The 27,105-nt window shown below is 55.7% G+C and overlaps 10 protein-coding genes across 10 annotated transcripts; 4 read left to right on the top strand and 6 right to left on the bottom strand.

Moving 5' to 3' along the window:
• Window positions 1-729: 729 nt before the first annotated feature.
• On the bottom strand, window positions 730-6,532 carry BKA78DRAFT_357280 (cellular morphogenesis regulator dopa; the record flags this gene model as incomplete). Its single annotated transcript, XM_066892195.1, has 4 exons — window positions 730-2,142; window positions 2,186-6,205; window positions 6,260-6,384; window positions 6,442-6,532. The coding sequence occupies 4 exons, from the start codon at window positions 6,530-6,532 to the stop codon at window positions 730-732; spliced, it is 5,649 nt and encodes a 1,882-aa protein (XP_066739376.1).
• A 423-nt stretch (window positions 6,533-6,955) lies between these two features.
• BKA78DRAFT_383702 (uncharacterized protein) lies at window positions 6,956-7,558 on the bottom strand (the record flags this gene model as incomplete). Its single annotated transcript, XM_066893069.1, has 3 exons — window positions 7,396-7,558; window positions 7,218-7,343; window positions 6,956-7,113 (listed from the first exon to the last, which is right to left on the bottom strand). The coding sequence occupies exons 1-3, from the start codon at window positions 7,511-7,513 to the stop codon at window positions 6,956-6,958; spliced, it is 402 nt and encodes a 133-aa protein (XP_066739375.1). The 5' UTR covers window positions 7,514-7,558.
• BKA78DRAFT_327221 (uncharacterized protein) lies at window positions 7,545-8,750 on the top strand. The gene has a single exon (XM_066889497.1). The coding sequence runs from the start codon at window positions 7,903-7,905 to the stop codon at window positions 8,410-8,412; it is 510 nt and encodes a 169-aa protein (XP_066739374.1). The 5' UTR covers window positions 7,545-7,902; the 3' UTR covers window positions 8,413-8,750.
• A 1,156-nt stretch (window positions 8,751-9,906) lies between these two features.
• On the top strand, window positions 9,907-11,576 carry BKA78DRAFT_334026 (carboxylesterase; the record flags this gene model as incomplete). Its single annotated transcript, XM_066890157.1, has 4 exons — window positions 9,907-9,996; window positions 10,042-10,401; window positions 10,449-10,583; window positions 10,605-11,576. The coding sequence occupies 4 exons, from the start codon at window positions 9,907-9,909 to the stop codon at window positions 11,574-11,576; spliced, it is 1,557 nt and encodes a 518-aa protein (XP_066739373.1).
• A 965-nt stretch (window positions 11,577-12,541) lies between these two features.
• Window positions 12,542-15,340, bottom strand: BKA78DRAFT_258947 (uncharacterized protein; the record flags this gene model as incomplete). Its single annotated transcript, XM_066885323.1, has 2 exons — window positions 12,542-12,596; window positions 12,687-15,340. 2 exons carry the CDS (start codon window positions 15,338-15,340, stop codon window positions 12,542-12,544), a joined length of 2,709 nt encoding a protein of 902 aa, XP_066739372.1.
• Window positions 15,341-16,816: 1,476 nt separating this feature from the next.
• BKA78DRAFT_55691 (uncharacterized protein) lies at window positions 16,817-17,816 on the top strand. Its single transcript, XM_066893371.1, has 2 exons — window positions 16,817-17,217; window positions 17,267-17,816. Exons 1-2 carry the CDS (start codon window positions 16,981-16,983, stop codon window positions 17,519-17,521), a joined length of 492 nt encoding a protein of 163 aa, XP_066739371.1. The 5' UTR covers window positions 16,817-16,980; the 3' UTR covers window positions 17,522-17,816.
• On the bottom strand, window positions 17,788-19,576 carry BKA78DRAFT_55648 (uncharacterized protein). The gene is made up of 2 exons (XM_066893369.1): window positions 18,477-19,576; window positions 17,788-18,374 (listed from the first exon to the last, which is right to left on the bottom strand). Exons 1-2 carry the CDS (start codon window positions 19,432-19,434, stop codon window positions 18,112-18,114), a joined length of 1,221 nt encoding a protein of 406 aa, XP_066739370.1. The 5' UTR covers window positions 19,435-19,576; the 3' UTR covers window positions 17,788-18,111.
• BKA78DRAFT_55655 (uncharacterized protein) lies at window positions 19,577-20,568 on the bottom strand. The gene is made up of 2 exons (XM_066893370.1): window positions 20,176-20,568; window positions 19,577-20,125 (listed from the first exon to the last, which is right to left on the bottom strand). The coding sequence occupies exons 1-2, from the start codon at window positions 20,397-20,399 to the stop codon at window positions 19,720-19,722; spliced, it is 630 nt and encodes a 209-aa protein (XP_066739369.1). The 5' UTR covers window positions 20,400-20,568; the 3' UTR covers window positions 19,577-19,719.
• A 1,172-nt stretch (window positions 20,569-21,740) lies between these two features.
• On the top strand, window positions 21,741-22,380 carry BKA78DRAFT_55634 (uncharacterized protein). The gene has a single exon (XM_066893368.1). It carries the CDS (start codon window positions 21,808-21,810, stop codon window positions 22,195-22,197), a length of 390 nt encoding a protein of 129 aa, XP_066739368.1. The 5' UTR covers window positions 21,741-21,807; the 3' UTR covers window positions 22,198-22,380.
• A 2,249-nt stretch (window positions 22,381-24,629) lies between these two features.
• Window positions 24,630-27,030, bottom strand: BKA78DRAFT_327210 (cystathionine gamma-synthase-like protein). Its single transcript, XM_066889496.1, has 5 exons — window positions 26,921-27,030; window positions 26,759-26,853; window positions 25,427-26,715; window positions 25,140-25,366; window positions 24,630-25,086 (listed from the first exon to the last, which is right to left on the bottom strand). Exons 1-5 carry the CDS (start codon window positions 26,975-26,977, stop codon window positions 24,949-24,951), a joined length of 1,806 nt encoding a protein of 601 aa, XP_066739367.1. The 5' UTR covers window positions 26,978-27,030; the 3' UTR covers window positions 24,630-24,948.
• Between the last annotated feature and the right edge of the window lie 75 nt (window positions 27,031-27,105).

Here is a 27,105-nt window from a genome sequence, read left to right as displayed (position 1 = left end):
TGTCTCAAGCAACAGCAGCCTCGCCATGCAGTTGATTGAGGGAGAGACGGAGGTTTTAAATAGTGCGGCGGCCGACCAGGGGCGATTCCGCAGACCACGTGGAGATTGCATGTGGCCAGAGAATTGCAAATGGTGCAAGATTTGTCAGGAACCCACCCGTACAGCTTGTAGTAACCGTGTCAGCGTAATTCTTCAGCATCGTCGCTCTCCACTTGATCCCTTCGACGTGTTACAACAGCGCTCATTTCCGCTTGCACTTTCCGCTGCTTGCTTGCCTGTCCCCTCGAATGCTACGCGGAAAAGATTCGCTAGAAAGACGCGCTCCACAACGGAGCAGTTTGTAAATGGGTAGAAATTCGTCGCAGTCTGGCGTTGTGTGCTACCAAGCTCTTTGTGTCGCAGAAGAGTGGTAGATAGCTGAAGAGAGTAGGCGATGCGAAGGGCAGGGGTTTAAATACAGCAGCGATTGCAACCCCCGTTGGTCAGGCGAGTCAAGTGGACCAAAGGGCAGAAGACGTAGGAGGGTCAGGCGTGAGAATGAGTGGTCAGGATTTGTGTGATCGGTCTTCAGGAGGACTGCCTAAGTCGTCATCACCACCACAAAACGGCCAAAGAAGCACAAAGCAGATATCAAAGACGGTAAACAGCGCATTGAATATTAAGAACAGGAAAATTACACCACAAGCTAGAGCCCAACCAATCACCACCTCCTCTCTCCCATCAACAACCCTACACAATGCCACCCACCTCCCACAAATCCGCCACCACATCCCTATCCACGGCATCCCAATCGACTCGGCCACCCTTATACGTCTCCTCAAACGCCGCAATGCTCAGCTGGCCCAAAAAGGGCCGCACAACGCGCATGACAAACTCGGTCTTGTGCATGACCTTGACGTCGGCCAGGTCGCCCCAGACGCCCTGCTCGCGGGCAGCGGCGAGAACAGGGTTGAGGAAGCTCACGCGCTTGCGCTCGTCGGCCTCGACCGCCGCGGAGCCGCCGCCTGCGGTCGAAATGGCACCCGGCAGCGCGACCGTGTCGGTGGGTTGCGGCGAGGAGCTGGCGCCGGGGTGGTCGACGACGTCTTGGGATGCCGAGGCGTGGGCGGCGGCTTGTTGGAGGGATTCGGCGAGCTCGTCGACGAGGGCGACGGGCGTCCAGTCGCCGTCGGGCCGGTAGACGGCGTCGATGGTGTCGGTCAGGTAGAGCCATTCGTGAAGTTGGAAGTCGTCGTGGTTGATGGTGACGAGGGTGTCGAGGAGTTTGCATGCGTGGAGGATGGAGAGGTTGTTGTAGGTTTCGGGTTTGTCGTTGTTGTTCACGGGACTTGTGTCGGGGAAGAGGGAGCTGAGAGCTGCAGTGAGTTCTGATGTGACTATCGGCCAGAGGGGTGCGAGCTGAGTGGGTGAGAGGCGCAGCATGAGAGAACGTAGCAAGAGGAAGACCTCGGCGCGGGTGACCGAAGAAGGGGATGAAGCTGGTGTAGCAGTGAGCAGCTCGACGAGTTTCTCGCCCAGAGCGCCAACGTTGCCGACAAAAGTGTCTTCCTGATTTGCCATGACGAGGGCGGCAACGCGGCGCAGATTGAGCTGCGTCCGACGATCCGCCTCTTGCCTGGCACTTGTTGCACCGACACCAAACATGATGCCAGCAGTGGTTGGTGCGGAGAGACGAGAGAGCAACTCTGGCATGCGGTCCTTTTCGGCAATCGTCCATTGTCGAAGGACTGGAAGCCATTTGCTCCTTGCCAATGTTGGGTCCCCGGAGAAGAATCTAGGGTCGTTGAAGGCGTCGGCAATGTCCTTTTTCCATGCCTTTGATCCCTGGACGACTCGCGTGATTTGATAGAATAGATCCAGCAGGGCCGAAGAGACATTTTCAGGGAATGCCTTGGCTCGAACGGTTGGACCAATGACATTGGTGCTAATTGCAGTTGCAGCACTGGCGATTCGGTCGGGTTCCACCAAGACGAGCGAGAGCTTGGGGAGAATGTTGGCGAGGATGCTGACCATGTCGGGTGATCGAGAGCTCCCATTTGCCGTCTCCTCTGGGACTTTGTCGACAGATAGACTGGAAGAATCAGAAAGATATCCCATAGGTCGGGTCGTAAAGGTCGCAGTGAGCAAGCGAGTGAAGAGATCCTGCAACTGTCAGCCGAGAAAGTCAACATAGTAGGATACTTACACCCAAATCACGGCGCATGCGGCGCTGCTCGCCAAAATTGGTATTGTCGACCTTTTCAGCCAAGGTAGCGGTAAACTCCAATAATCCAGGCAAGATCTGACGATGCGGCATGGGATTCGTCAACACATCCCTCAAAAAGGTAAAGCAGTCGGGCCAGATTTCATCCATGGCGTCGTCCTCCAAAGACTTTGTGTAGTCAACCAAAAAAGCGACCAGATCAGTGTCCGCCAGGTTCGATGTCAGTGTTGACATGCGATGCGGATCCAAAGCATTTGGGTTGGTGCGACTGTATAAAGCGTTGAAAATTGTGGGTGTCGTGTGCTTCGGACTCGAGCCGTTGAGCACATTCAAGAGACTGAGCACGGCCTTGGCCTCGGGACTGCCTCTGGCGGAACTGCACCAAATCACAGCCAAAGTCTCCAGACACTCGAGAGCCTCGGCAGCAAACAAGTGCTCGAGAATGCGACGGGCCCTATTGCGCATCCTGAGAGAGGTATAGCTAAAGGAAGCAATCGAGGTGGTATCCTGCTTTGCAACCTCCAAACCGTATCCGCCCCAGGACCAAATGTTGAAACAACTGCGGACCGTGTCTTGGAAGCAGAGCAACACTGTCAGCCGACTATTTGCGGTTGAGGAGCGGGACTGAGGATGTTCAGGAGAAAATACTCCGGAAACCATGTTGCCAAAGAAACCCTGGGGCTGCTCTGGCGTCTTCGCGGCGGTGGTCCTAACTTCTTGCAAGATCAAGCGGTCGTGCGCGCTCGCCAGAATCTGTTCCAGGCCGTTCATGAGGGAAATGAGTGTCGATTCTGGAGCAGACGGGCCTTTAAAGGTCGAGTCATGAAATGTAGACTTGAGCTGGTCAAACGTGGCCTGGATTTGATTGCCCAAGCATTCGGACAAGGGCAGCAAGTTTTGGAAAATGGTGTCGGCAAACAACGGGAGGACCTCGATCAAAAACTTTACCCAGTCGTCCAGTACCAGTCGACTTTCGGGAGAAGAGAATCCAATCTTGAGGCATTCGACAAGCTGGGGCGGAGGTGCGATGGGAGGTGCGTTTGGCGTCTCGAATTCTTGCTTCTCTACAGATTCGCGGATGCTATCTTGTCGCTGTCGTGTCATGGGCCTGTCTTCGGAAGGAGTTGGAAGACCTCGAAGTCGCAGTCTCAACGCCGCCAACGTCGAGTCTAGAAGCAAGCTCTGGAGATGAGGACTTCCAGCAGCCAAACGATCCATGAGGAAATTCTCTAGCTCGAGCTCCCTGAGCGGCAATGCATACGGACTCATCAAAATCAGGCGGAGCATCGAGATTGCCGTATGATACAGCCCCTCAACATGCAGAGGCTTTTGTTGCAGCTCCGATGCGACTGAAAGCGTTCTCATGCTAGTCTGCACCAGCAGCGTCTGTAGCGACACTTCCTTCTCTTGCCCCGCTTCTGGATCATGCATGGGGACGACGTCTCGAGCAATCACCATCCAAGTAAAGTCCGAAGACCAACGCAGAATGTTGAGAAGGTGTTGCATGTAGTAGAGACATTCTTTGGAATCGTCCACCAAGACGGGCGGCCTGTGAGAGGAAGGTTGGAGCTTTTCGGTTGCTTGGTACTTGAAGCAATTGAGCGAGTGGAGATGTAGGATTATGATGTCAAATACTCTGTTCAGACTTGGCAAGTCCTGCAGCCATGCGCGGACGAAAAAGAAGAGCTCTGTGCCTTCTTCCGCAAGTGCGTCCAAGAGCAGTAGCAATGGCCTCGTGAGAATGGCTTGGTAGCCGCCCTCGAGCGTAATTAGGCCAGATAATGCTGGCACACCGCTAGGTCTCCGAGAAAGACCTCTGCCGCTTTTTTCAGCTTGGAGATTCAGTTCGTGGATTGTGTGCGCCCAGAGGACCGCGAATCGACGTCCGGAATCTGAAGACAGAGTGCAACTATCCTCGGCGGGATTTTGCAGCATCAGCGAGGTGATGGCAGCCTCTACTAGGTGGTCGGAAGCCGTCATTGCTTGAAGCTGCCAAAGACACCTTACGGCTTCAACATGGTACTTGGGCCTAAATGGCGACAAATAGTACCATGTGGCTCGGACTAGTTGGCTCACCAGGTCCGGCAATTGCTCTTGAGGAAAGTAGTCGTGTGGCCGACAGCTGGCTTGGAATGCAGCCATGATTGTTGTAATGGCCAAAATGGCGGGAAACGGCACAGAATGGTCGGGTGCGGGTTTGCCGTCGAGGCATGCATGAAAAGCCGACAAGAGCTGCTCGCGCTCCTGGTCGCCAGGATTCGTCATTTTGGACAAGATGTTGGAAAGGAGTTTGGTGCTAGTTTCGACCTTGCCAGGAACAGGATCACGAAGAGAGTTGATGAAAATTGCACATGCTTCGTGGAGAAGCGATTCCTTGAGTTGAGTCCCGGTGAAAAGGGACCCAGATGCTTCAATATTTCCCTGGGCCTTGTCATAGAATGTCCGAATCGCATCAATACTGAGAACATTCTTCGTCTTGACGTCGTGGTCGCTCGCAAAAACTCGTTCCGGTACGAATTGGACAAGCACGTCGGCAATGTCAAGCTTTGTCGAGTTGATGTCCTTTTCAAACTCATCCTGCACATCTTGTGGTCCACGATTCACGAGGTTGAGCACGACAAAGGTCAGCAAAGGGATATGATGGAGAAGCATCTCCTCCTCGCGAACGTTGAACCGGGTAATGATGAATTTTGCCAGCTTGAGTTTGCGCAGTTGCTCCTCGCGAGATTGAGACTTGTCGGACATGGCTTCGTCCAAGAGCTCCAGGATCTTGCCCCATATGAGACCGCTCTCGACTCCGTCAAAGAAGATGCTCGCGCTGCGCAGCACCTCCTCAAAGGCTTCTCTACTCGCCGTCTCTCCGTACACTCTTGCGCTTTCCAACGCAGGCAGGAAGAGGGCGGGGACGAGCAATCCACCGACTTCCCAGCGGTCCATAAGGGACAGGCAGACTCGAAATGGACGTGCTCGTGCAACGGGCGATTGGTCTCGACTGTTTATCATGGCCATGATTCCATTGGTCAATGGCCGGAGACCATAACGAGCAAAGTACGTGGCATGGTGGGAATTTAGGTCCAATATCGCACTCTTGGAATCTGCCGGAGTCTCGGGTCGCTCGTCAGCAGCAGGCTCGGGACCAAGAAACCAAGACCAGAGTCGTCGATTCAAACTCATGTCCCTTCGTGCAACTACTCCAGCAGCAGCGGTGACCAAACGTTCCAGATCCTGGGAGTCGATCCTGACCTGGAGCACCTCGGAATGCAAGGGCAGAGAGTTGACAAGGAGGTCTAGGTAGCCTCTTTGGATGAGAAGCTGGCTGTCTCCAAGTCCCGCTGCAAAGCACCGTATCAGCAGGCCTGGTTCCGGCGCAATTACAGCTTCGGCAGCGAGTGAAAGAGGTTCATTTTCGTCTCCATCTTCCAATCCTGCTGTTGAGCCTTTTCTAGGTGTCCGTGACCCAAACTTTGGCAGACGTCGCACAAGGTAGGCCAGCGCGCCCTGCCTCCGCGGCGCATTTGTGATTGTAGCCAGGAAGAAGCACTGCCAAAAGTACGAGTCCTGGGCGTCCCCAGTCCCGTCATTCTTGCGGTCGTGGGTCCCGCTAATCACGAACCGCAACTTGTCCATCATTTGCACAATCCGCTCAAAATCTTCGGCCGTCTCCTCTTCCAGACCAGGTAGTAAGCATAGTATTATGGACTTGAGGGCCGGCCGAAGCGCCTGCGGATCAACCGCGAGGATGTGAGACTCGATGAGGGAAAGAAAGGCGGGCCGTACGGAGAGCGAGGCAAACGAAAGGACAGATGCGAGGCCAGGAAAGTAGACTTGAAGATCGCGAGATAGGGCCGGCGTCTTGAGGACGGAGAATATGTACGCATAGACTTCGAGGGCTTTCTGGTGGACTCCGGACGGCAACGAGGGATTCAGGCACTGGGCGAGTCTTGTCGCAACGGTTCCGCTGTGGGGTATCGCCAAAAGATCTGGGGGATGTGTTTGGATAGCCTGAATAGACTGTCAGTGCCGTTCAAGTTCCGGCAAGGACCCAATTCCGTATACCTTCAACAGTCTCCCCAGAAACGAAATGTAGTCGGCCCATTCCTGCTGGGGCGTATCGAACAGGGCGAGGGCGCGCTCCACGTTGCTTTCATATCGGCGGAATGCTTTGTCTTTTTTGAAGGGGCCTGGAGGAGCAGTGAGCACCGAGTAGAATCAAAAGCCGTGCACCACGACGTACATACCGTCCTCGATGCGCCGTCGAGGTGAGCGAATGGGCGAGACGCGGCCTGAGCTCGCGGGCGACGCGGAGCGGTGGATTGGATCGAGAGACATGGCGCCTTGGTGGAGAGGCAGGCATCGATGTTGGATTCTCAGCGGTCTACTCGCATGGTATTGCTGTCGGGGGATATGTCGTTGTCGTCGCAAGCATAGTGGCTGTGGAGGGAGCTGGGATGGAGACGCGTCTCTCAACGTGTGCACATTGCTCTGGGGCGCACGGGCCACGTTTGCTTCCTGGACGGGCACTTGACACCGAGGGAGACGCCTCCACCACCTCGACATCACCACGATACTGGCTCACTCATTACCAACTTCAGACCACACATACCAGGACCAGCCTGAAGCCGTTTTTCATATCAATTGGCAGGCGCAGGCTTCGACCCAACGCAACACCACGATGACTAAGAACAGCAAAGACACAGCAAGGACCGTGACACGACAACCTCATCTCTCCACCACCATCATCATCTCTCATCATCAAACGATTGGAGCTCGGTAACTCTTGACCCAAGGACCCTCGTTCTCTTCGAGAATCTGCTTGATCAATGCCGAATCAAGATATGCGCGGACTTGGACAATTTGGCCCTCTTCGTTGAAGCGCATGCACCAAGCATACGTATTTTCAAACTTCAGGCCTGCGACGTCATCAGCAGATCATATCATATGGTCCCTCTTCACTTGCCGTTGTTGCATTCGACTCCATCTGCGTAGAGTTCGACCGTGGCCCACTCATGATCACCACCTCCAATGACGTTGCGAGTTTTGATCCTGATGGGCGACGTCTTCATAATGGCCTGCAGGCGCCGCAGCGTGTTGTTCTTGAAGTCTTCTAGACTCGTGTACCGTCCCGCAATAGGATGAGTTCCTTGGTCAGTTCCAGTCAGCCGGCTAACCGGAACACTTTGTGGTTTGCGTACCCATCACGGTCCACTCAACATCCGGATGTACTCTTTTGAACACCTCTTCGACATTTCCATCCTCCATGTGCTTGAACAGGGACTCTATTTCGGCACGCGATGGGTATTTGGACGCCATGTCGAAGGTCAATTTTCGGTGCGCTGTCTGTGGAAACCAAACGGATCGAATGCTACTTCCGGCCTCCGCTGTACGGAGTAGTCTTGGCTACACCTAAGCCACAGCAACCCGCTGCCGCATTCACGATGGCACGTGAGAGCATAGTGCTCAAGATGCCATACGCACCAACCGTTGTTTGAGATCCAGTCTACGGAAAAGGTGACGTCCAAAAACCAGGACAATCGTTTTCTTCGACGTCTTTGCTCACAGACAAGGTGTCTTCAATGTGGCCACAAAATCACGGGACGGCAGGTACGGAATATCTCCGCGTCAAACCGCGCTCCGCAACAAGATTCGTTAGCTGAGCTGAATTGACAACTCCTTTTGCAAATACTCAGGACGATTTCAAGATGTCGACTCTTCCGTGGAACTGGCCGAAGACTGACCGGCTAAATGATTTCGAATGCAAAATCAACGTGGACGCTTTCTCTTCATCCAGGCTCAGTGCCAAAATTCGATTTTTCCTCTATTCCAAGGGGGTGTACTCGTTGTCGTGTTCGTCTTTACTACACAAGAATGGGATCTTCCCTGCGTGGAACTCTGAAACACGCCCGAAGCTCCCTACTCCTCTGGTGAGAGAGGGGAGTGTGCACCGAGTCCCGATTAGGATTTCTCACCACAATCTTATTCTTAGAGTTCTTTTGACCGACCACCCGAACCGGTTGAACGATTTGCAAAGAGCCAGGCACGAAAAGGTATTTCCGATGAGTCGACGAACCGAACTCGAACTGCGCAAGTCGTGCCAGTGCTCTATGAGAAAAGGAATCATAGCGCGAAGGGATGCACGTCACTGGGAAAGAGATCGAGGACCCTTGTCGATACCTGCAGCTTGGAACCTTACCACCGTGCGGCCGCTTTGACCAACCATCGAGCCTCCTCCACGACGTCCAGCCCGTGGCTTTCAATCAGAGCCAGACGAATTGATCAAAAACGTCGCCTTTCAAACCTCACGAGCTTCAGAATTTCCGAATTTTTGATGCTCGGCAACGTCGTGACCGTTTACAAGAAGTTTTCCATTAACTTTCAACGTTCAGATGCTCTGAAAGTTCCTGGTTCAGCGTACAACCACAATCACGATCGGATGTTTGTCGATTCATTTGAGGTGAACGCACTGCCATCGCGGTTCAGGCCGCGAAAGCTCTTGAAATTGCAAAGATACGACTGGAGATGGACTAGTCGTGAAGTCAACGTATACGACCATTTTATCCAACCATCGTACTCCATCGACAGATCCAACTGGGTTTGATACTTGGTTCCTGGAGGCGAAGCTAGTGTCTCCAACAGCAAAGCTTCGTACTCGGAAGCTTCAAAATCTCCGGCAAAGCAGTTGTTGTGCTTTACAGCCTCGTGACCAGGATGTTGCTCCAATGTGCTCAATGCACCGGCACCAGCCCAGCAACCAAAACCGCGCAGATCACCATATGCCTCCATCTAGGACCCGGCGCCGACGTCTTGGGTACAGCAGCTACTCTAACCTCAAAAAGGCAGTCCCCTGGTGCCAATCGATGCATCATCCCTTATTTGCTCGATCGCCAAAAAAAGCGACTCGTGGATCATATTAACATGTGTTTTCAGTTTATGGAGCGCCAAGATGACCCGAAATAGGTGGCGTGCTACAACTCGAGATCTTTTACGACTGAAGTGGTCAAGTCTGCGGCTCCAATGAACCGATTCGGCGAAAGACGAGGCTTTTGAAAAAGTTCCTCCTCCTGAAATGGTCACATCACTTTGAGGCTTTTCTTGCTGTCGAAGCGGTGTAGTGAGCATAAAGTGTCATGTCCTACCACGACTACATCAAACAGGCCACGTCTTCTGCTGCTTCAGCCAGTTTGAAATACGGGACGGTCAAGTCGAAGCCACCGCATGTTGTCCGAGGAAGTGTGCGCCTAAGGCAGCTCATGAGGCTCGACTCAGGCCACATATTGCGCGAGCAGATCTGCCGGCGCGAATTAAAGTTTAGCGTCCGTTCAAGTCCGCATCACCTACCATATCCTAGTTAGTGCATGGCGGCTCGAGACCCTGGACCCTGACCGCTTCGCTAATTACGATTGCTCTGTACCTGTTGCTCCTTGGAGGAAAATGTTTTTATGGGGTGAGAGGACCACTCTCCTCCTGACTCCTGGCTGCTCGCAGACATTCACTCATTCATCGTCGTTGCTTTGCGTCTTCATAATTTCTATTCTCGCTCCGACCGCAACGCTCCTTGGCTGTTTTGAGTCCCCAGTTCAATGTGGAAAACGATAGTTTCGCTCCTGGCCGTTGCCAGCACCGTCAATGCGGGTTCTCCTCTCATTGATTTGGGATACGCCAGGTACGAGGGAGTTCGAGACGATGGTGTCCTCAAATGGCTTGGAATGAGATATGCAGACAAGCCTACTGGAGATAACCGTTTTGCTGCACCGCGAGACCCTCCAAAGGAAGATGCGGTGATCAAAGCCGACAAGGTATGACCGTTGCCGTTCTGATTCAACTTTTACTGACATGACAAGTTTGGTCCCATTTGCCCACCTCAGACTCCCGACGATGCCACTGTCTCGGGCAAGGTAGACCGCTACCGTGTCGACGAGGACTGCCTCTACGTGTCCGTCTTCGCCCCAGAGAACCCCAAAAAGACACGCATACCAGTCATGTTCTTCATCCAGGGCGGCAGCTTCAAGTCCAACTCAAACGCCAACTGGAATCCCGCAAACCTTGTCAAAGACGGCGAAATCATCGTGGTCATGTTCAACTATCGTGTTGGGCCCACAGGATTTGCGCACAGTGAGGAAATCAAGAAGAAAGGGGCACTCAATGCTGGCATCCTTGACATTAAGAAGGCCCTGGAATGGACCAAGGATCACATAGCAGCGGTAAGCTCTCTCGTAGTATGCACGTGATCCATACTAACGTTTGTCAGTTTGGTGGTGATTCGGACCAGATTGTTCTCAATGGAATCAGTGCCGGAGGAACAGCTTCGGCACTTCTCATGGCCGTTTACAGAGATGCCAAGCGGCCACCATTCGCTGGCGCCATCATCGAGTCCGGCGGTTGGGTAACGATGCGTAGTATGAAGGAAGGCGAGCAACAGTATGAATGCCTCCTCAACGCAACCAAGTGTACCAACGACATCGACACGCTTGCCTGCCTGCGCTCCAAGAAAGAATCCGAGCTGCGAACGACGGGCTGCTGGTTTGATCCGGGTATCGACGACCAAATGTTCCCCAAGCCGCTGCTCGATATGTTTTCGGACGGCTCCTTCGCAAAGGTCCCCACGATCATGGGCTTCTGCAACAACGAGGGCACCAAGTATGCCGCACCGCAGGACACTGATACGACCAGTCAGGCGCACGACTACCTCAAGAAGCAAGACGGCGCTCTAACGCAAGGCTCGCTCGACATACTCGACGACTTGTACATTAGTCGCCCGGCACCTTACTACCCCAAATCCGGGCGCAAGTGGCGGCAAACGGCCGACGCCATTGGCGACATCGGGACCAACTGCATGGTCTACGAGCTGCAAAACGCCATCGTCAAAAACAGCGTGCCCCCACCGCGCGGCAGCAGCGGCGACCTGAGCCCACCCACCTGGAACTACCGCTACGCCGCGCAAGACGAAGACGACGAAAACGCCGGCTACGGCACGTGGCATATCGTCGAGCAATACGCGCTGTGGGGGCCCAACAACACGGACAACGGCGCGCCGCCCTCCTACCTACCCAAAGGTGTCAACGAAGCCATGACGCCGGTCATGCGCAAGTACTGGCTCAGCTTCGTCAAGCAGCTGGACCCCAACAAGGAGCGCGACGGCGGCGCCCCCGAGTGGAAGCCCTGGACCGGCGCCGAGGACGGCCAGCGCCAGCGCCTCATGCTCATGACGGGAAAGACCAAGATGGAGCGCATGAGCCAGCGCCGCAGCTTGAGCTGTCGCGCAACCCGCGAGATGAGCGTCGCGCTCGGCCATCCGCGCGAGGGCGACCAGAAGACCGATTTGGATGGCAAGTTGGCGAGGGATGCCATGGCGGCTAGCGATAGCATGGATTATTGAGGCGCGCGGGTGGCATGGAGTGAGAATGAGCGGAGGACGCGGAGAGGCGTAAACGCAGAGAGTAAGACGGAGATGTTCGCTTCTTGTAATGTATTGGACGTGCACCGCAGTTTTCTTCCATGGGTAGGCCGTTCTTGCGTTTCAGGGTGGTTTGGCAAAAATAGATGAATGAAGCAAGATGACGACGTCGATGGGATCGTCCAGTGGAGGGTGACTCTGCTCTGAATTTGAAGTGGTTGTGGTCTCCTCTTCCAAGTTTGAGTATTTCCAACGCAAGCAAGTGAAAGCCAAAAAAGATGGCGGATATCGTGGGTGTTCGGTTACCACGCGCACTTGCATGAGCATCTCTACTCCACGCCGCCCCTTTTGCTGAAATCTGCGCACCACAGTAAATGCATGCTCATTGCTCATTCTTCACACACACAAGTCCTCGACGCCCTCGACGACACGCCCAAGTTCAGCACAGTCAGCATCCTGTGCAGGCCGAACAGCTCGCAAGCTTGACCACCTGTCACCTCCTGAATTCTCTTCTTCCCCCTTTTTCCACCTCCCCATTTCGTTCATCCCAATTTTGGTCTTTTGTTCGACGAGACTATTTCGTCCTCGGGTCCGCGCATCGTCCGAATATGGAAGGGAGAGACGTCGTTTCCTACTTGTGTCGACAATTTCTGGGACCTTGTGTCCACGCGGTCGATCTATCTGTATCACGAAAGAATGGGGAAAGCGGACCCAACTTTGCTGCTTTTGCAAGCTAGACACACTCATTGAGCTGCGAGAAAGATGGTGGTTTCTTGGTATGACTGTCCATCGCGCTCCGCCACGGTAGCGCACAGTGCCGATGAACAGGCAGAACAAGTGCAACAGTTTATGAAGAACGAAAGAAAACACCAACAACGCAGACCAGACAACAAAGCCAAAACTCTGCTACACCGAATGCAGATGCGAGCACCATCCCAGCTATTGGCCTACCCGAATCCCTGCACGACACTTCCCACGAATCCCTCCAGCCCTACGAGCCCTCTCCGGCCTCCGTCGGGAGTACCGCCAGTGGTGGTAGCGGCGGCGGCGGCAGCAGCAGCAGGACCCGACACCGCCCGCGCTCTGGTGGACGCCATGACTCCGTGACCGTGTACGCGACCGCCGCCACCCTCCATGACGAGGACTTGGGCGCCGGGCTCCAGGAACTCGCGCGTAGCGACGAACTGGAACGTGACGAGCGTGGCCTGGCAATCAGCCGCATCGTCCATGTCGGAGCCAGAGGGCTGGTCGTCTTCGTCGTCGAAGCCAAACGGGTCGTCGGCTGCGTCGTCCTTGCGACTCGTGCAGCTCCTCGCCGTGCGCTCTTCGCCATCCTCGTCAATGGCAATGGCGATGACCTTGGCGCTTGCACGCACGCTGGAAATGTACGTGACGACTAGACTGCCGACGATAAGGTTGCGGACGGCCGCCTTGGCGAAGCGCGCGACGAAGGAGTTGTAGGAGGGTGGCGCGGCCATGCCCGCGGCGAGCACCATGCCTTTGCGGATGCGGGTCTGGTGCGCCGTAGCGGGGAGAGTGGTGGTTGGTGGGGAATTAGTGGAGTTGGGCAGGTGAGACAGGGGCAAGATTCCCAGGGTGCCAACTTGACCAGCGCGCAAGGTGCGCACCGGGAGGCGCAGGTTGCGGATAGAGGTGATGCGGACGCGGCGCCACTCTTGTGCTCTCGTTCTGCGGGTCCAGGCCAACGTGGACGCTGGGTCTAGACGAGAGGCGAGGTCGAGGTGCCGATGGAGTGTGCCTGGGAACGAGCGGCTAGCCGTGAGCTGATCCGGCTTTGGAGAGCTGCCGCTGCTGTCGCTATCCTCGGCGGCGTGGTCAATATGAAAAGGGCCCAACAGGAGCTCGTCCCCAAGGTGCAGAACGCCGTAGCGCAGGTGCCCGCTGATGATTGAGATTCCAGCATTGGCGGCCCCGGTGTTGCTACCAAGGTTGAGTTTGTAGACATCCTCAACATGGTAGAGGGCAGTGAGCTGACTTTCAGAGGTACTCTCTGGTCCCTCTGTCTGCAAAGAATTCAGCGGCTGGGGTATACGGATTTCGTGCAAAAGAGCATGCAATTTGCGGATGCCGTTTCCTTTCACAGCACTTGTCAAGACAATTGGGACTGTGGCCAGTGAATCCTTTGCAAGTTCATCGGCAACAGTCCGAGCAATGTCCACATCAGTGGCTGGAACAGTGTGTAAATCCTCCTCCGTAATGGTGATGCTGTCAGACATGAGTCTGGGTGTTCTCCCTGCTGCCTTTAATGTGGACAGAAGCTTGTTCAATGTCTGCTTCAAGCCCGTTTTTGAAGCCAGGTCCATCTTGGTGACAACCACCATTAGAGGCATCTTGAGATTAAGGCACAGGTCCAAGTGGGCCTCTGAAAGATCAACATCTGCTACAGCGGAGCCAAGCATCTCTTCCGTAGAGGGCGTGCTGCCAACTTTGCCAGACGTGTCTTCATCATTGTCGGCTGGCATGCACAACAAGGTCCAGTGAGGGGCCCATCCCATGAGCCCACGAACAGCAGTGCGCCGGTATCTTGGATGACCCGCCGAGTCGGAGAGAAACACGAGCCGGCCACCTTGGCAGGCCGAGTGTATGTCGATCCACGAGTCGATATTGCCAGACGCATAGTTGATGACATTCAGGTCCCCAGACTCGTCATCCACGGTGTACCCAATCAATTCCTGGGTAACGGAACTCGTCATTCCAGAAACGATTTCGTGTCTGTGCTTGAGTAGGCTCAAACGGCTTTTTCCCCGGCCATTGTCAAGCGTCGCGGTAGAAAGACTACCCAGCAGACTAGATTTTCCGGACATGGTGGCGCCAGTCAAGGACAATCGAAGCTGTTCAGTTGCCTTTTTGCCGTCCTCGAGGCCCATCTGATCCAGCGATTCAGCCACTGGGTCAAGCTGAGCAGTTGGACTAGGCGTTCCTGAGCCAGCCACTTCGGGCTTGACGAGAGCTTCAGCAACCCACAGCGTGCCGGTGCGAGAATTTTCATCCGCGTCGTCAGACCACGTGCACTCGCCGACGGGAATCATGCGCAACACTTTGACGCTGCAGCCCAAGCTTGCCGCCATGGCGCGGAGATTTGTTAGGCTCTCCTCCATTTCGTCCTCGGCGAGTCCCACAAAGGTGCCATCGTCGGCGACACCAATCTCGTACAATGCGCCTTGGCTTTCCTCCAATCCAGGTAATACCTTTGCGAGGGGCTGAGTCTTGAGCTGAGGGGTGGCTTCTGGAAGCTGAGGAACAACCAGCTCATTGGCGGAAGTCGAGTGGTAGGGCGACGATTGTTGCAAGCGCCACAGCAGCTGTGTCGTCAGCTGCTCCAAGCGGTGCTGGCGCGACTGGCTGGAGGTTGACTTGGGTGGCGTGTGAGCACCGCCGGCGACTTCAGGCACAATCCGAGCAGTTGGGATGCCCAGGGCGGTGCGGTGGGATCCAGCCACGTGACGGGCGGTGCTGATGTGGGTAAAGGACCTCCGTGGACGTAGAAGCAGGTGGAGTTTGTACTCTGTTGGGCCTTCTTGCGGCTCCGCGTCCAGCTTGGTGACGGAGCTATCGGTCTCGAGCACGGCGCGTGGCGTCAAGCCGCTGGTGGCAATGGCATTGGCTTTGAGAGTGGCTGCGGTTCCCGCCGAGGAGCTGGGCTTTTGAGGCGTCACGGAACGCGGAGTCGACCAAGGAGAGGCAACTCGGGGCGGGTCAGGGTCGAATGTGAATAGGGAGGCCATTTTCCAAAATCACCGTAAAGCGGATAAATATAGAGCCAACAATGCAGTTGGTGACAGACGCCGTAATCGATATGCAGTGGACTGTAGTAGGGGCATTTTGGCTGGGATAGATGGGTGGATTTCGGGGAGTTGTCAAGTGGTATAACAACGAGGTCAGTAACGGGACGCCATGATGAAGGCGTTGATGAATGAATGAGATGGAGTTTGGTGTAGGTGGATGACTGGACGGAGGACGATGGGATGAGGCTGGAGCCCGGGTCGCAATAACGTTGCTGTGGCGGTGGACAAGTCACATGACGGGAAGAGGAGCTCGCCTAATTTGTGCTCGCTCCCTGTCCTTGTCCGTCGACATGCCCGTCCTTCTCTCAGACTTCCAATCCTTCTCTCCGACCCAGACGTCTCCCTCTGCTCGACCCTCTCAGCTTGCGCTACGCGGTGCGGCGCGGCACTCGCATGGCGTCATTTCTGCGCCGCAACCCAAGACCACATCCACTCTGCCATTGTCAACGTCGTCGCATGACTGCTTTTCCCGCAGACTTGAGCCCTCGATCTCCAGCCTCAGCGCGTCTCTCACCGCCCGTGGTTGTTGCCTGACGCCTGACGGCCGTTTGACCCGCATGCATGCCACTGCAGATGGCTGCATCTTTGGCGACTGCTTGGCGACTGTGCAGATGGTCAATTCCGCCCCCAACTTCTTTGCATCTCGACACCTCCGCTGCTACACGCCGACGCGCGCTAACCTGTCCAAACCACATGTCAATCCGTCGAAACAGAAGCTGAAGGAAACTAGTTATCCGCTCTGCTCTGCGACAATGACAGGCGCCGAGGTTTGTGTGCAACGAGCTGACTGACCTAAGCGCCGCGTCTAGGACTGAGCCTACGTTTACAGCTACGCCTCCAGCTACACACCTTATCCGCTCCGCCGTGGCCCCGGCCCTGGTGTACGCGTCCGCCGCTCGGATTACCCAGCTCAATAAGACGGGACCGTCCCGTCTGGTCTAATCCGCACGTCCGCACATGCCATCCACACCCACCAGACGGACGTTTTGTTTGTGGCATCATTTTCGAGCCAAGTTGGCCAATGCTCCGCGGCAGCACCAGCAGCAGCAGCACGACAGCAGCGCCAACATGGGCAATATCGCCAAGCCCAGGGCCAACCGTCCAACCCGGTGAACCCCGGCCCGTCTTAGCCGGGGGTGTGTGTGTTGACCACCTCTTACACAAACTCAGATCTCTGTTCAGGTTGCGAATTATCAGCTCGAACGTCAGCAGTGCAACGGGCCCAGCCAACCACCGCTCAGCGCTCGTCTAACACAGTCAGCACCTTGTTTAGACGCCGATGCCGAAGTCGACCAAACGAGCCAAGAGAGCCAGCCCGCCGACCAACCAGCCCGCCAGCCCGCCAGCCAGGCCAGCCCGACCTGTGGCAAGCCAAACCAGGCAATGTGATGAGAGCAAAGTGAGGGGCACGCGGACGCTGGCTGTAGTCGTCTCCTTCTCTCTTTGCTATTAATACACTCAACTCGCGTTTCCTACGTGACGTCGTCTGCTTTTGTCCTTTTGGCCCCCAACCGCGCAAGACCCGCGCTCATGGACAAGAGCGCAAGCCAAGCACCTCAAGAGTCGAGTCAGTGACGCAGATGAGGGGCAGAAAGAGGGGCAAGCAAGCGAGCGGCGAATGCGGTGCTTTGGTCGTTCTCCATTCTCCAAGATCTGCCAGAGAAAAAAAAAAAAGGTTATTTTTGGGGTTGTTCATGTTTTCGCCCCCAACCCGCGCGCTTCTTCTGGACCTCACCTCACGTCACCTCGTCACCAAATTTTGGCCCCCACGACTCCCAACCTCCGCTCGCTCTCGCACTCCATGCCTTGCTGGGCGAATGCAACACGTCAGTTTCCCATGTCCGCGCGCGGAACTCGCCTGCTCACTCTGCTTGTTGGGACCAACGTCCGCGGAGGGCGCCGCGGCCGTGGTTGCATACCGGCCCTCTCCTCCATTGCTTTTATCGTCGTCGACGGCTAAGCGAGGTGAGCAGTGGAGAGATGGAAGTAGCTGTGCGGACGAACGGACGGGAAAAAGCAATCCAACTGTTAGCCAGGGGAAAGGCGCAGAAGATGATGCATAGGCGCATATGCGGATCTATGGGGGCGAAAGAACGAAGAATGGCGGATGTAGGTCCGTAGGTCGGTGAGGCAGTCGACTACCGAAGGTCTGGGCAGGGCTGAATTGGACTACCTAACAAGCTACATGGACCTGGACTGGTAGTCGGGTCGGTCACGTACATCGTATGTAGGTAGGCGAGTGCGCAGGAAGCCGTACTCGCCTACGAGTGCGATTTCAAGGCAACAGCAAGAAGACTTTCAGACGCTTGCGTCTTGGCCGGCGCTGCTGGGTCTGTCTGTCTGTTTTCGTGAGTTTGCACGCTGTTGTTGCGCGCGTGTTGATGGACAGTAGTAGATAGAGACAGAAAAGGAGCAAATCCAAATAGTTGACAAAAGTGATCAAAAGTCCTTGTTGAAGAAGAGACAATCTCCAGCCTCCCGTCCACACATGGTTCTTCTTCGTCGTAAAGGCATGACAACTCGCAACACGTTTTGAGCATTGTATGTGTGTAAAACAACAACGATCCTAGATTCTCTCTTCTCTGTCTTGTCCACCCTCCACCACAGCCTCGTGTGAGATACTGTACTTGGATGTGTCTTCTCGCCATACAACACTACTACATGCAAGCTCTTCTTTCTGATTCTTGTTCGCGCTTTGGTCCAAGTAACAGCTACGAGACACTTGACCTGACTCGGCGCCCCGTCGTTGGTGTCTCGCTTCTTTCTCTCTCTCTCTCTCTTTCTTTCCCTGCCTTTCTGGTCTGTCTGTCTGTCTGTCCGTGAAGCCGAAAGACTGTAGACGACGCACATCTTCTTTCTGTGTCTTTCCCCCTTGCCCTACTTGCCCTACTTGCGCTGCCTTGGCTTGGCTTGGCTTGCCCCGTCATTTCAACAACGCTGCTACTTCTTCCATCGAACAAGCCATTCTCATTTCCTGACGCACTTGATCCACCCCACCCCACTCTTCCCATCCCCATATCCAACATAAAAAGACGAAAAAAAAAAAAAAACCAAAAAACAAATGCGAAGCGAATGCGTGACGGATGCATAAACGAACGCCCGTGGGTATGCAAAAACGGATGGATGGATGGATGGATGGATGCAACGAGCCCTCTCCCTTTATCTCTCTCTGAGCAAATGCAGTGCGATGCGATGCGATGCGATGCGGTGGAAACGAGAGATGATGAATGAAAGCAAAGGGAAAACGAGGGGGGACTGATAGATAGCGCAAGGGGATTAAGAATGCCTGGTTGTTGCGACGACTGACGCCTGCCGTGGGTGGTGGTGGTAGGTAGGTAGGCCATGTCTGGAGCCAAATGCGGGCTCGATGGACGGCCGAGGCGAAGAGCGAGCGAGCGGTCGAGGTGGGTGGGTAGGTCGGTAGGTAGGCCCGTTGTGGCAAAGGCGAAGGCGAAGCGCGGCGCATGTCGTGCTCTCGACGATGGAGGCGGCGGCAGGCGCACGATGCCATGCTGTGTCGTCGGATTCGCAAAGGGGGGCGCGGCGTCGTCGGGTAACGGTTGGTAAAGGTGGTGGTGGAGGTGGTGTGGTCCTGGCCTGATGCTGATGGATGCTGATGAAAGGTATGGTATGGTGGAACTCCGCAAGTCTCGGGGGAAAAAAAAAAAAGTAGAAAAGAAAACTCGTATGCCAGTCATTACAAGGTAGGAAAAAGAAAAACGCAAGACTGAAATGAAAATTAATAAAAAAGATCGCCACCCCTCCGTCCGTTGAGGCTGGCTGCTGGGCTGGCTGAGAGGAGCGCCCCGTTCGCCTGTTCGCCCGCCGCTTGAACCCCGTCTGTTCCTGTTCCTTATGCGCCGAGAGTGAGTGCTGCTGTGGCTACTGTGCTGTGCTGTACAATGCTCGTCTCCTTCCAACTGTGCCGCTTGCTGCCTGGGTATACATTGCGAAGATGAAGAAGAAAGAACGTGATGATGATGACGATGGTGGTGGTGGTGAAATTGGTCGAGGAGGTGGGCGAATGGTGACATGGTGGAGAGATTTTTGGCGTTCCTTTTTCCTCTCCGTCAGTAGGTAGATGTGTGGCAGCGTCAGTCTGCTCTCGTTTTTCCCGTCGTCCGGCCGTCCAGTCCGGGAGCTCGTCGTTTGTCGTTGCGTCGACCCGTGTCGACTACTCGTTGTGAATGGTGTCTCGGTCGGGATCGTCATCGTTTGGTTCGTTTGTGGTGGCTCAGAATACTGGGCGCGTCTTCGTCCGTCGCGGCGGCCGGCCGGGCAAATGTCATGCTCTCGCCCCAACCAACGCAACCAACCCATCACGAGGCGTCCGACGCCTTGCGCGGCTTGCACTTTTCATGCGCCATGTGCCCATTGCGCGCCGTGGTGCGCGTAAACTCGGCGCCACAGCGCGGACAGTACGACTTGGCCGCCGTGCCCGACTTTTCGCGCTGGTGTCGTAGCAGGTTGCTAAACGTCGAGAACTGGCGCCCGTTGCACCCATGTTCCCAGCACTGCGGCTTCGGCCGCGAGTTGAGCACCCGCACGCCCCGGTCTGGCGCGCCTCCTAGCGCTGCTGCGGCGGCCGCGGCCGAAGATGGGTCCTGCCCAGGCCCTCCTGGGTAAGGCTGCGAGTAGTGCGGTGGCGCCGGGTACATTTGCTGTGCTGACTGTGCAGGGGGATAGGCCATGCTGCCGTAGCTGGCCGCGTTGTAGGGCTGTGATCTGGAATGGGTTAGGTCTCATCTCAGAATTTGGCGCGGCACAAATCTCACGTCGTGTAGTTGGTTCCGTATGGTATGCCGCCGGGTGCAGGAAGGTTCGGGTGGATGGGCGGGTACTGCGAGGTTTGGCCTGTTGCCCCTGAGAGAGCCGAGGGGTCGTTGGTTCCGGGCATGTATCCTGCAGATGCGGCCGAAGCGAGAGAGCTGTGTCTCGATACACCAAAGTCGGCGCCGGGGCTGCTCCTCAAGACCTGGGTTGGGGGATAGGATTGCATGTATGGTGAAGGGGCGCCGCTGCTCTGAGGATAGGTGGGTTGCTGAGATGTCGAGTGTTGCGACTGGTCCTGGGGATAGCCTTGTGACGAGCATTAGCGCATGAAGTTATTGGTTTGACAAGGCAAGGTCTTTAATGCAAGTGATTCAGTTTCGAAACTTTTTCCAACAACACGACAAAAGAAAAGTTTTTGATCCAAAAAAAAGCAAAGGATCAACAACGTACCGTAGGGGTCAAAGTTGGTCCCCGAGGGAGTAAAAGAACCGTACTGAGTGGGCATCATGTAGCCAAGCGAGCTGGATGCGGATGAGTGATTGATGAGTGGGAGGGCCGGCAGGATCCTGTTACCTCATGTCTTGTGCGTCGGGGCAAGGATGAGGTTGGGCGGCGGCGGCGGCGGGAGGAGGAGCAGCAGCAGCAGCAGGATAGAAATCTTGGTCGAGAGGATCAATCGCGGCTTGGTCGTGGTCGCCACGCGGGCCTGGAGTAGCAGCAGAGTGGGGATCTCGGGTAGATGAGGATCTTGAAGGAGGAGCAAGAGGAGCCATGGTCAGTACGAACGAGATCCTTGGTGGACGAGGTGAGTAGAAGGGTGTAGTAGTGGTAGCTTACTCTTGTAGGGCGTATTTGAGAGAGTCAGTGGAGCTGGTGGTAGATTCCTAAAAACTGGCACCTTCGGATAGCAAATGCCTGCGCCATGCCCAGGGGGGGCGGAGGGTACATCATATACAAGCCTTAGTCCTCAGTCAGAACCAACAGACGTCTGGTTGGCCCCGTGCGTCGAAGGATCGCGATCCCTGCCGGCACGCTTGGGGGGAAACCCCGTGCGGGCCATATCGTGAGCAGGTAGGCAGGGCAGGCAAATTCGACAAGAGATTAGGTCAAGCTTTGGGCGCTAGCGAGGGATCCAACGGCGCCGCATTCAGCAGTGGGTGCCTTTTGGGTTTGGCATGGGCGGTGTCACTATGTTTCGCGGGCGACTTAGCCCTGAGGATACCGCCCTTGTGGGGTGTTGGTGGCGTTGGAGAGATGGTTTCAGACTGGCTGAAGGCACATTCGGCCGGTGTTCCGTCCAAGCTGTGTGACCAAAATAGGCTGGTGATCCATCTCCACTGCGCCACGGCAGCCTTTGTTTAGAAGCGTGCCCGGCGATAACGCAGGGCTGAAGACTCGAGATGGAGACGTTGTTGCCGGGGCATTGTCATGTTCGTTGTGAATGACTTTGGGGGTATAATCCAAGAGGCGGGCGTCTGTGTGAGATGAGGCCGCCGAGGGCAACTTGTTGTCATACAACCACCAGAGAAGCAAGGGATGAAGAAATGGCGTTGCGAGCTGTCGTTTCGGTCACTTGTTGTAGTCGCTGTTCGCATGTCCCCCGTGTGTGTCTGCTCTTCCAAGTCGTCTCGTCGATGATTGTGACGTTTTTTTTTTTTCTCTCGTCCGTCTCTGATCCCTGCGTTGCTGCCTGGGAGCATGCTGGTCTGCAAATTGTAGTGCCCGTCGGGAGTCCGAGTCCGAAGGGTCGGTGCTCTCCTTGTCGCCCCATTTGCCTGCCCCCCGTCGTCGCTCACGGCCTTACGCTGCCTCACCACCACCACCCTCTTCTCCACCACCTCCACCACAACCACCACCACATCAAATCTCACCTACTCCAGAATCTCTCGTGCCTGCCCCGTGCTATCCCGCCCATGACCCAGCTCGGTTTCGCTTTTGGCGCTACCTTGCCGGTCTACCGTGTTACCGCGCGCTCATCTTCACGAGGCTGCCATGCTCTTCCCCGCCTGTGCTCGCTGGGGTAACGGCACGTCTCATCGTGTCTGTCATGGCACAAACACCACTCGCATGACATGGAACCGACAAACCCTTGCATCCTGCTTGTGCAAACCTGGTTTTCTCCCACGAGGCTGCCAGAGCCCATCACGTCGGTGGCAGTGGGTTTCTCGAATGGCTCCGGCCACGACCCATGGGAGAGAGACGCGCGCGCGCGCAAAGTCTCCCTGGCATTTGCCGCGTGCCACGTCCGCCGGCGCAGGCGCTTGTCGTCGACCTTTTCCGCTACCGGTTCTCTTTCACGTCAGCCGGTCCACGTCACCCAGCGCTGGGTCGGGTGGCCAAGGTCCCAATTACCTAGCATGTAATGATGCTCTTGCTTAGCCTGCTGATACATGATCTCATTAGAGGGCCGAGATGAAAGTCTAATTTGGCAGCCATGGGCACTTGATGTCGCCTCGCGCCACTCCGGTTCAACTATTGCCCCGTTGTCTTCGTTTGTCGTCGTCACCGAGGCGTCCAACATGGCGACGGCGCTAGGTAGTGGCTGGCGAGGGTTCCGTCCAAATGGGTCTGGGGTAGAGAGGCTGGGTGGCAGTCGGCCAGCAGCACCCGGAGCCGTGGCAGTGGCTCACCATGGTAGTCTTGGTGCTAGTGAAATTTCTGACCTCAGCCGTTCTTCAGGGCCACGGCCAGGGGTCTGTTGAGATGGACAAACGCATTGACGAGGTTCGCATATGTGCCGGCCACCTAGCTGAGGTGGAGTAGTCGACAGGTACGGCGGGCCTTTCCAGCTCCCGGTTGCCAGAGCGGCGCCCTCACTCCTTCAGCCCAGCGAACCGGTGCGTCAAGCATTCCTTCCCGCAGCGGCGCACGTGAGGGCGCGTCCGGGTCCAATTTCGTTGTTATGAACGACGACGGACGGGAGCGATGCGGTCGGATTGGCGGCGCGCCTGGGGTACGAAGATTTACGAGGATTGATTTTTGATGACGCGTGTGAGACGGAGTAGTGGGCCCCGAATTGTTTGTTCATTTGGAGAGAGATGAAGGTGTTGATGCGTCGGAATCGCCTCCGCAAACAAGTTGGCAAGTCGATGAGCTGCAGACGACTCCTGGAGTTGTTGGATCACCGGCCAGGAAGGCGATGCACAGCAGATCGAACCGCGAACCGAGATGGCGGGAGAGAGACGAGGGACATGATGCCCGTCGGTCCGCCCAGTTCAATTTGCAAGGGTCCCTGTGCTCGGGGAAGTCGGCTTCGACACCAACATCTGCCCTCATGCCGTCTGCTCTTCATCAAAACCACCAATTCGGCTTGTTCCTACGCCACAGCACCGGCCACGACCGTTGGATTGCAACAGGGTCAACCCAGCAACTCTTCGATCAACTTCGACGACAACACCAAAAAGTCTCCGTCCATCCCCACACCTCCTCTCCTTTTTCATCCACTTGCGCTTCCACTTTCGAGCTCCCCAATTAAACGCCGTTCGCTTTTTTACACCGTCAAGTCTACAACATCTTCTCTTCAACCACCTCTTCTTCTCGATCCACACATCCCTCTCCTCTTCTCCCAGCCATCCCCACCCCATCCCCCACACCTGCACCCGCGCCGCGCGGACATGTTCCTGTTTTCTGCTCGTTCGACGGCGCCGAGAGCGCTGCGTTGCCCTGGTCCTGCTGCTCTGCCGCTCGGCTGACTTGCCGCGCTAACCGCGCGCGCTCTGGCCTCGCCTTTCGCCCGCCAGCCAGCCCAGCCCAGCCCGCGCTTAGCCTGATGAACACCCTCCCCGGCCATCATGTCGTCGGCTTGCCTTTTTTGGTGTTTTCTTGTCTGCGGCTCTGCGCGCACACGGCATATACGCGCCACGCCAATTTTTTTTTTTGTTTTTTTTTTCTCAGTTACGTATGCGCCTCTCTTGGTTTGCGAATACGCGGGTGGTAGCATCACCTTTTATTCGCGAACCAACGCCTTCTCTCCATTGATTTATTCAACACGGCGCAGCGTCGTGTCGTTTTTTGGATGCAGAGCTAGCTACACATGTGGCATCTCCAGCCGCCAGGGTATGTATGCATTTTGTCGACCAAGGCAGGCGAGGTAGGTAGATTAGTGGTAGCCATGACCGGGGAAAATGGGAGCGGAAGGGGGGTTTGGAGTGGACCGTGGGTTTGCGCGTTCCTGGCCGACAAAATATCCCCAGTTGCATGAATGGAGCGTGGGTGCGGATGCGATGGACTGGCTACTTGCGGACGTACGCCGTGTCAGCGGAAAGGTCGCACTGCCAACGCAGGCGTCTGTTGGCGCACCGCACACATCCGCCGCATTATGCTGGCCACGAGGAAGTAGTTGTTCCTTTTGTCAAGCAGGTGCGTCAATGAAAGGGCAAGAGATGGCAGAGACAACACCGGCCACCTGTTGCGCGCATAGGGAGGGAGGTAGGTCTGTGGGTACATTAAGCATTCAACGCTTTTGAATTACCCTGTATCCAGTGCTATAATGACATGCATGCCAGCCACCACCGTGCTGCCACGTCCACAATCATTTGAATCCCTCGTCGTTGTTGAAAAAACGCTCGCTCCCATCATCCCGTCCATCCATTCGCCAGCATGCACAAAACAAAAAGACCGTGCCTGCCACGCCCCCCCTTTTTCTTGCTTTTGATGGTACAGAGGTAGGTCCGTTTGCTGGGTTTGGGGTATACTACTATCGTTCATGGTCGTGGTTGAAACAAAATATCAGTCAGTCAATCAATCAATTTACACATGTCGGGTTGTCGTCATCATCATGCTTGGGCTCCAGCCTGCGTCTCCACGGGTCCCATGGCCGCCAACGCGTGGTTGAAGGTGGCGACGAGCTGCTCCGTGTCTTCGAGGCCGACGCTGAAGCGGACGAGATTGGACTCGACGCCGTAGGATGCCGCCTGTTGTCATCTCTGATTAGCATATCATCCCATAATCCTCCCGTGCCACTTACCCATTCGAGCTCCGTAAAGTGCGCGAGAAGCACGTAGGGTGAGCTCAAGGTGAAGTTGGTACCCAGACTGGGCCCCTTTGCCGTGTCGAGGTTGTCGAAGAACTTGACGGCGTCGTCGGTCGAGTAGAATGTTGCGGATAGGAGGCCGCCGTATCCACCGTGCGGTCGCTTGCATTGGTCGTAGTTGGCGCGCGTGGGACTGTATTTGGGGTAGTTGACTGCTTTGACTGTTGTGTTGCGTTGATTGTCAGCTTGCTGCTTGATGTAATAGTCGGCATGGAACTTACTCTTGGGATGCTTCATGAGCACATCGCAGATGGCTTCGGCATTGACATTGATCCGGTCGATTCGCGATACAAAGTCGCGGCTGTTGCGCTCGAGGAATATGGCGTCTTCGGGCCACAAGTTGTCTTCGTACTCGCTGGCCAACGTCTTCTTCAGCTGCTCGTAGTGGCGGCCCTTGGGGTTGAGAACCGCACTGCCGCCCATCACATTGCTGTCGCCGCTAAAGATCTTGGTCAAGCTGCTAACAACGACGTCGGCGTAGGGGAGAACGTGGACGTTGAGGAAGTTGCCAATCGTTTCGTCCACCACGACGCAAAAGTCGTACTTGTCGGCCAGGGCTCGGATGCGCTGGAGGTCAGGCGACTTGAGCAGTGGGTTTCCTGGAAACTCGCAAAAGAGAGCAAGGAACTTTTCGCCGCTTTCCAGCCTCTTTTCAAACTCGTCCAGCTCCTCGTTTGACCCGAATCCGTAGAAAACTGCCCCCGGTCCAAACTTTTCCAAAATCTTGAGTGTGTCGATGTACGGAAAGCCGTAGCTCACGCTCTTCTCCTGGCCCAGCGTCGCCATGAGGCATCTGTGAGTGTTGAAAATGGCACTCATGCCCGAGGGAAACAGGTAGACGTCGTCCTGTGAGAAGCCCGCAACCTGGCGCGTCCGCTCCTGGTCCGCTTCTAGCTTCAAGGCCTCCTCGAGCCCGACATTGGCAGTCAACGAACCAGCAATTCTCCGTCTGATGGCCAATTTTGCATTGTCTGCGAAACCAACGTCCAAGTTTCTTCCGAATCTCTCCTCCACGAATCGCAACGGATCCTGGCCGTCTGGTTCCCTCTCAGGTGCCGTGTGTTGTCCATTTGCACCCGGCGCTTTGACATCCACGGAACCTCGCTTTTGATATCTCTTGGGTCCCTTGACTCTGCGTTGGCCTGCCTGGCTTTTTTCAACCAACACTCCGTCTTCAAACGCTTTGTGGCAGTACTCGGCCCTGCGGCTCGACACGCCATCGCCAGAATGTTGCCAAAATGCCTTTGCAATTTTGAATTGATCCTTGGGAAAGATGACTGCCGAAACCTTGGGCAGGACGTGGTCTGCCGAATGCTTATGCTCGGGGTTGGGCACCAGATCGACGACATGAACGCGACTGGGGAAGAGCTCGGGTGCTTGCTTGCGGAACCAGTCTAGACAACGATTGGCGATGACAGGGGATGGGAAGAGCATAGCAGTGTCATCTGCATGGCCGTAAGTCGCCGCAATGGCTTCGGCGAATCGTTGGATGGACTTGTGGACGAAGAATCTACGCGCGTGAGAAGAGTTCCATGGCCTCTGAAGACGCTTACCTGGGATATCCAGTCTTCATGCGTCCAACAACGTCAGGTCTGCCTTCTTCGTAGCCAACATTGGAGTCCCAAGTCGGCAATGACACACTCACGGCCTGAATACGTCAGTCAGTGCTGGTGCCCCGCGACGCCCCGCGGCCAAAAAGCTTGGGTGGGCCTTACGTGCGCCGTGAGAGGAGGAATGGTCTCTCCGACATCATTTTCAGGGGAGGCGGCCATGATTGAAACTTGCCCCAGAGCAATGGACTTGAGCGGGAGTGGGTGAATTGGCCATGCGGAGATGCCTCTGACACAAAAGTCTCTCCGATGCCGGTGCGAGTCATGTTTGGGCTTTATCTTATCGGAGC

Source organism: Phyllosticta capitalensis, assembly GCF_038381095.1.
Source record: "Phyllosticta capitalensis strain CBS 128856 chromosome Unknown BKA78scaffold_12, whole genome shotgun sequence".
NCBI classification, from domain to species: Eukaryota; Fungi; Ascomycota; class Dothideomycetes; order Botryosphaeriales; family Phyllostictaceae; genus Phyllosticta; species Phyllosticta capitalensis.
Note: the sequence above shows the minus strand (reverse complement) of the source record. Positions and strands in the feature narration are given on the sequence as shown.

What these genes read in the sequence shown, in the direction of transcription:
- BKA78DRAFT_327221 (XM_066889497.1), top strand. Translation starts at nt 7,903, where the DNA reads ATGTCGACTCTTCCGTGGAACTGGCCGAAGACTGACCGGCTAAATGAT.
- BKA78DRAFT_55648 (XM_066893369.1), bottom strand. Translation starts at nt 19,434, where the DNA reads ATGTCACCATTCGCCCACCTCCTCGACCAATTTCACCACCACCACCAT. An exon ending in TTCGTTTATGCATCCGTCAC is followed by an intron (nt 18,375 to 18,476) that starts GCATTCGCTTCG and finishes CAAGTGCGTCAG; the next exon opens with GAAATGAGAATGGCTTGTTC.
- BKA78DRAFT_55634 (XM_066893368.1), top strand. Translation starts at nt 21,808, where the DNA reads ATGATTGTGACGTTTTTTTTTTTTCTCTCGTCCGTCTCTGATCCCTGC.
- BKA78DRAFT_55691 (XM_066893371.1), top strand. Translation starts at nt 16,981, where the DNA reads ATGAGGGGCAGAAAGAGGGGCAAGCAAGCGAGCGGCGAATGCGGTGCT. An exon ending in CTCCATGCCTTGCTGGGCGA is followed by an intron (nt 17,218 to 17,266) that starts ATGCAACACGTC and finishes TCGCCTGCTCAC; the next exon opens with TCTGCTTGTTGGGACCAACG.
- BKA78DRAFT_327210 (XM_066889496.1), bottom strand. Translation starts at nt 26,977, where the DNA reads ATGGCCGCCTCCCCTGAAAATGATGTCGGAGAGACCATTCCTCCTCTC. An exon ending in ATGAAGACTGGATATCCCAG is followed by an intron (nt 26,716 to 26,758) that starts GTAAGCGTCTTC and finishes TCACGCGCGTAG; the next exon opens with ATTCTTCGTCCACAAGTCCA. An exon ending in GCTCATGAAGCATCCCAAGA is followed by an intron (nt 25,367 to 25,426) that starts GTAAGTTCCATG and finishes GCAACACAACAG; the next exon opens with TCAAAGCAGTCAACTACCCC.
- BKA78DRAFT_55655 (XM_066893370.1), bottom strand. Translation starts at nt 20,399, where the DNA reads ATGCAATCCTATCCCCCAACCCAGGTCTTGAGGAGCAGCCCCGGCGCC. An exon ending in TACGGAACCAACTACACGAC is followed by an intron (nt 20,126 to 20,175) that starts GTGAGATTTGTG and finishes AACCCATTCCAG; the next exon opens with ATCACAGCCCTACAACGCGG.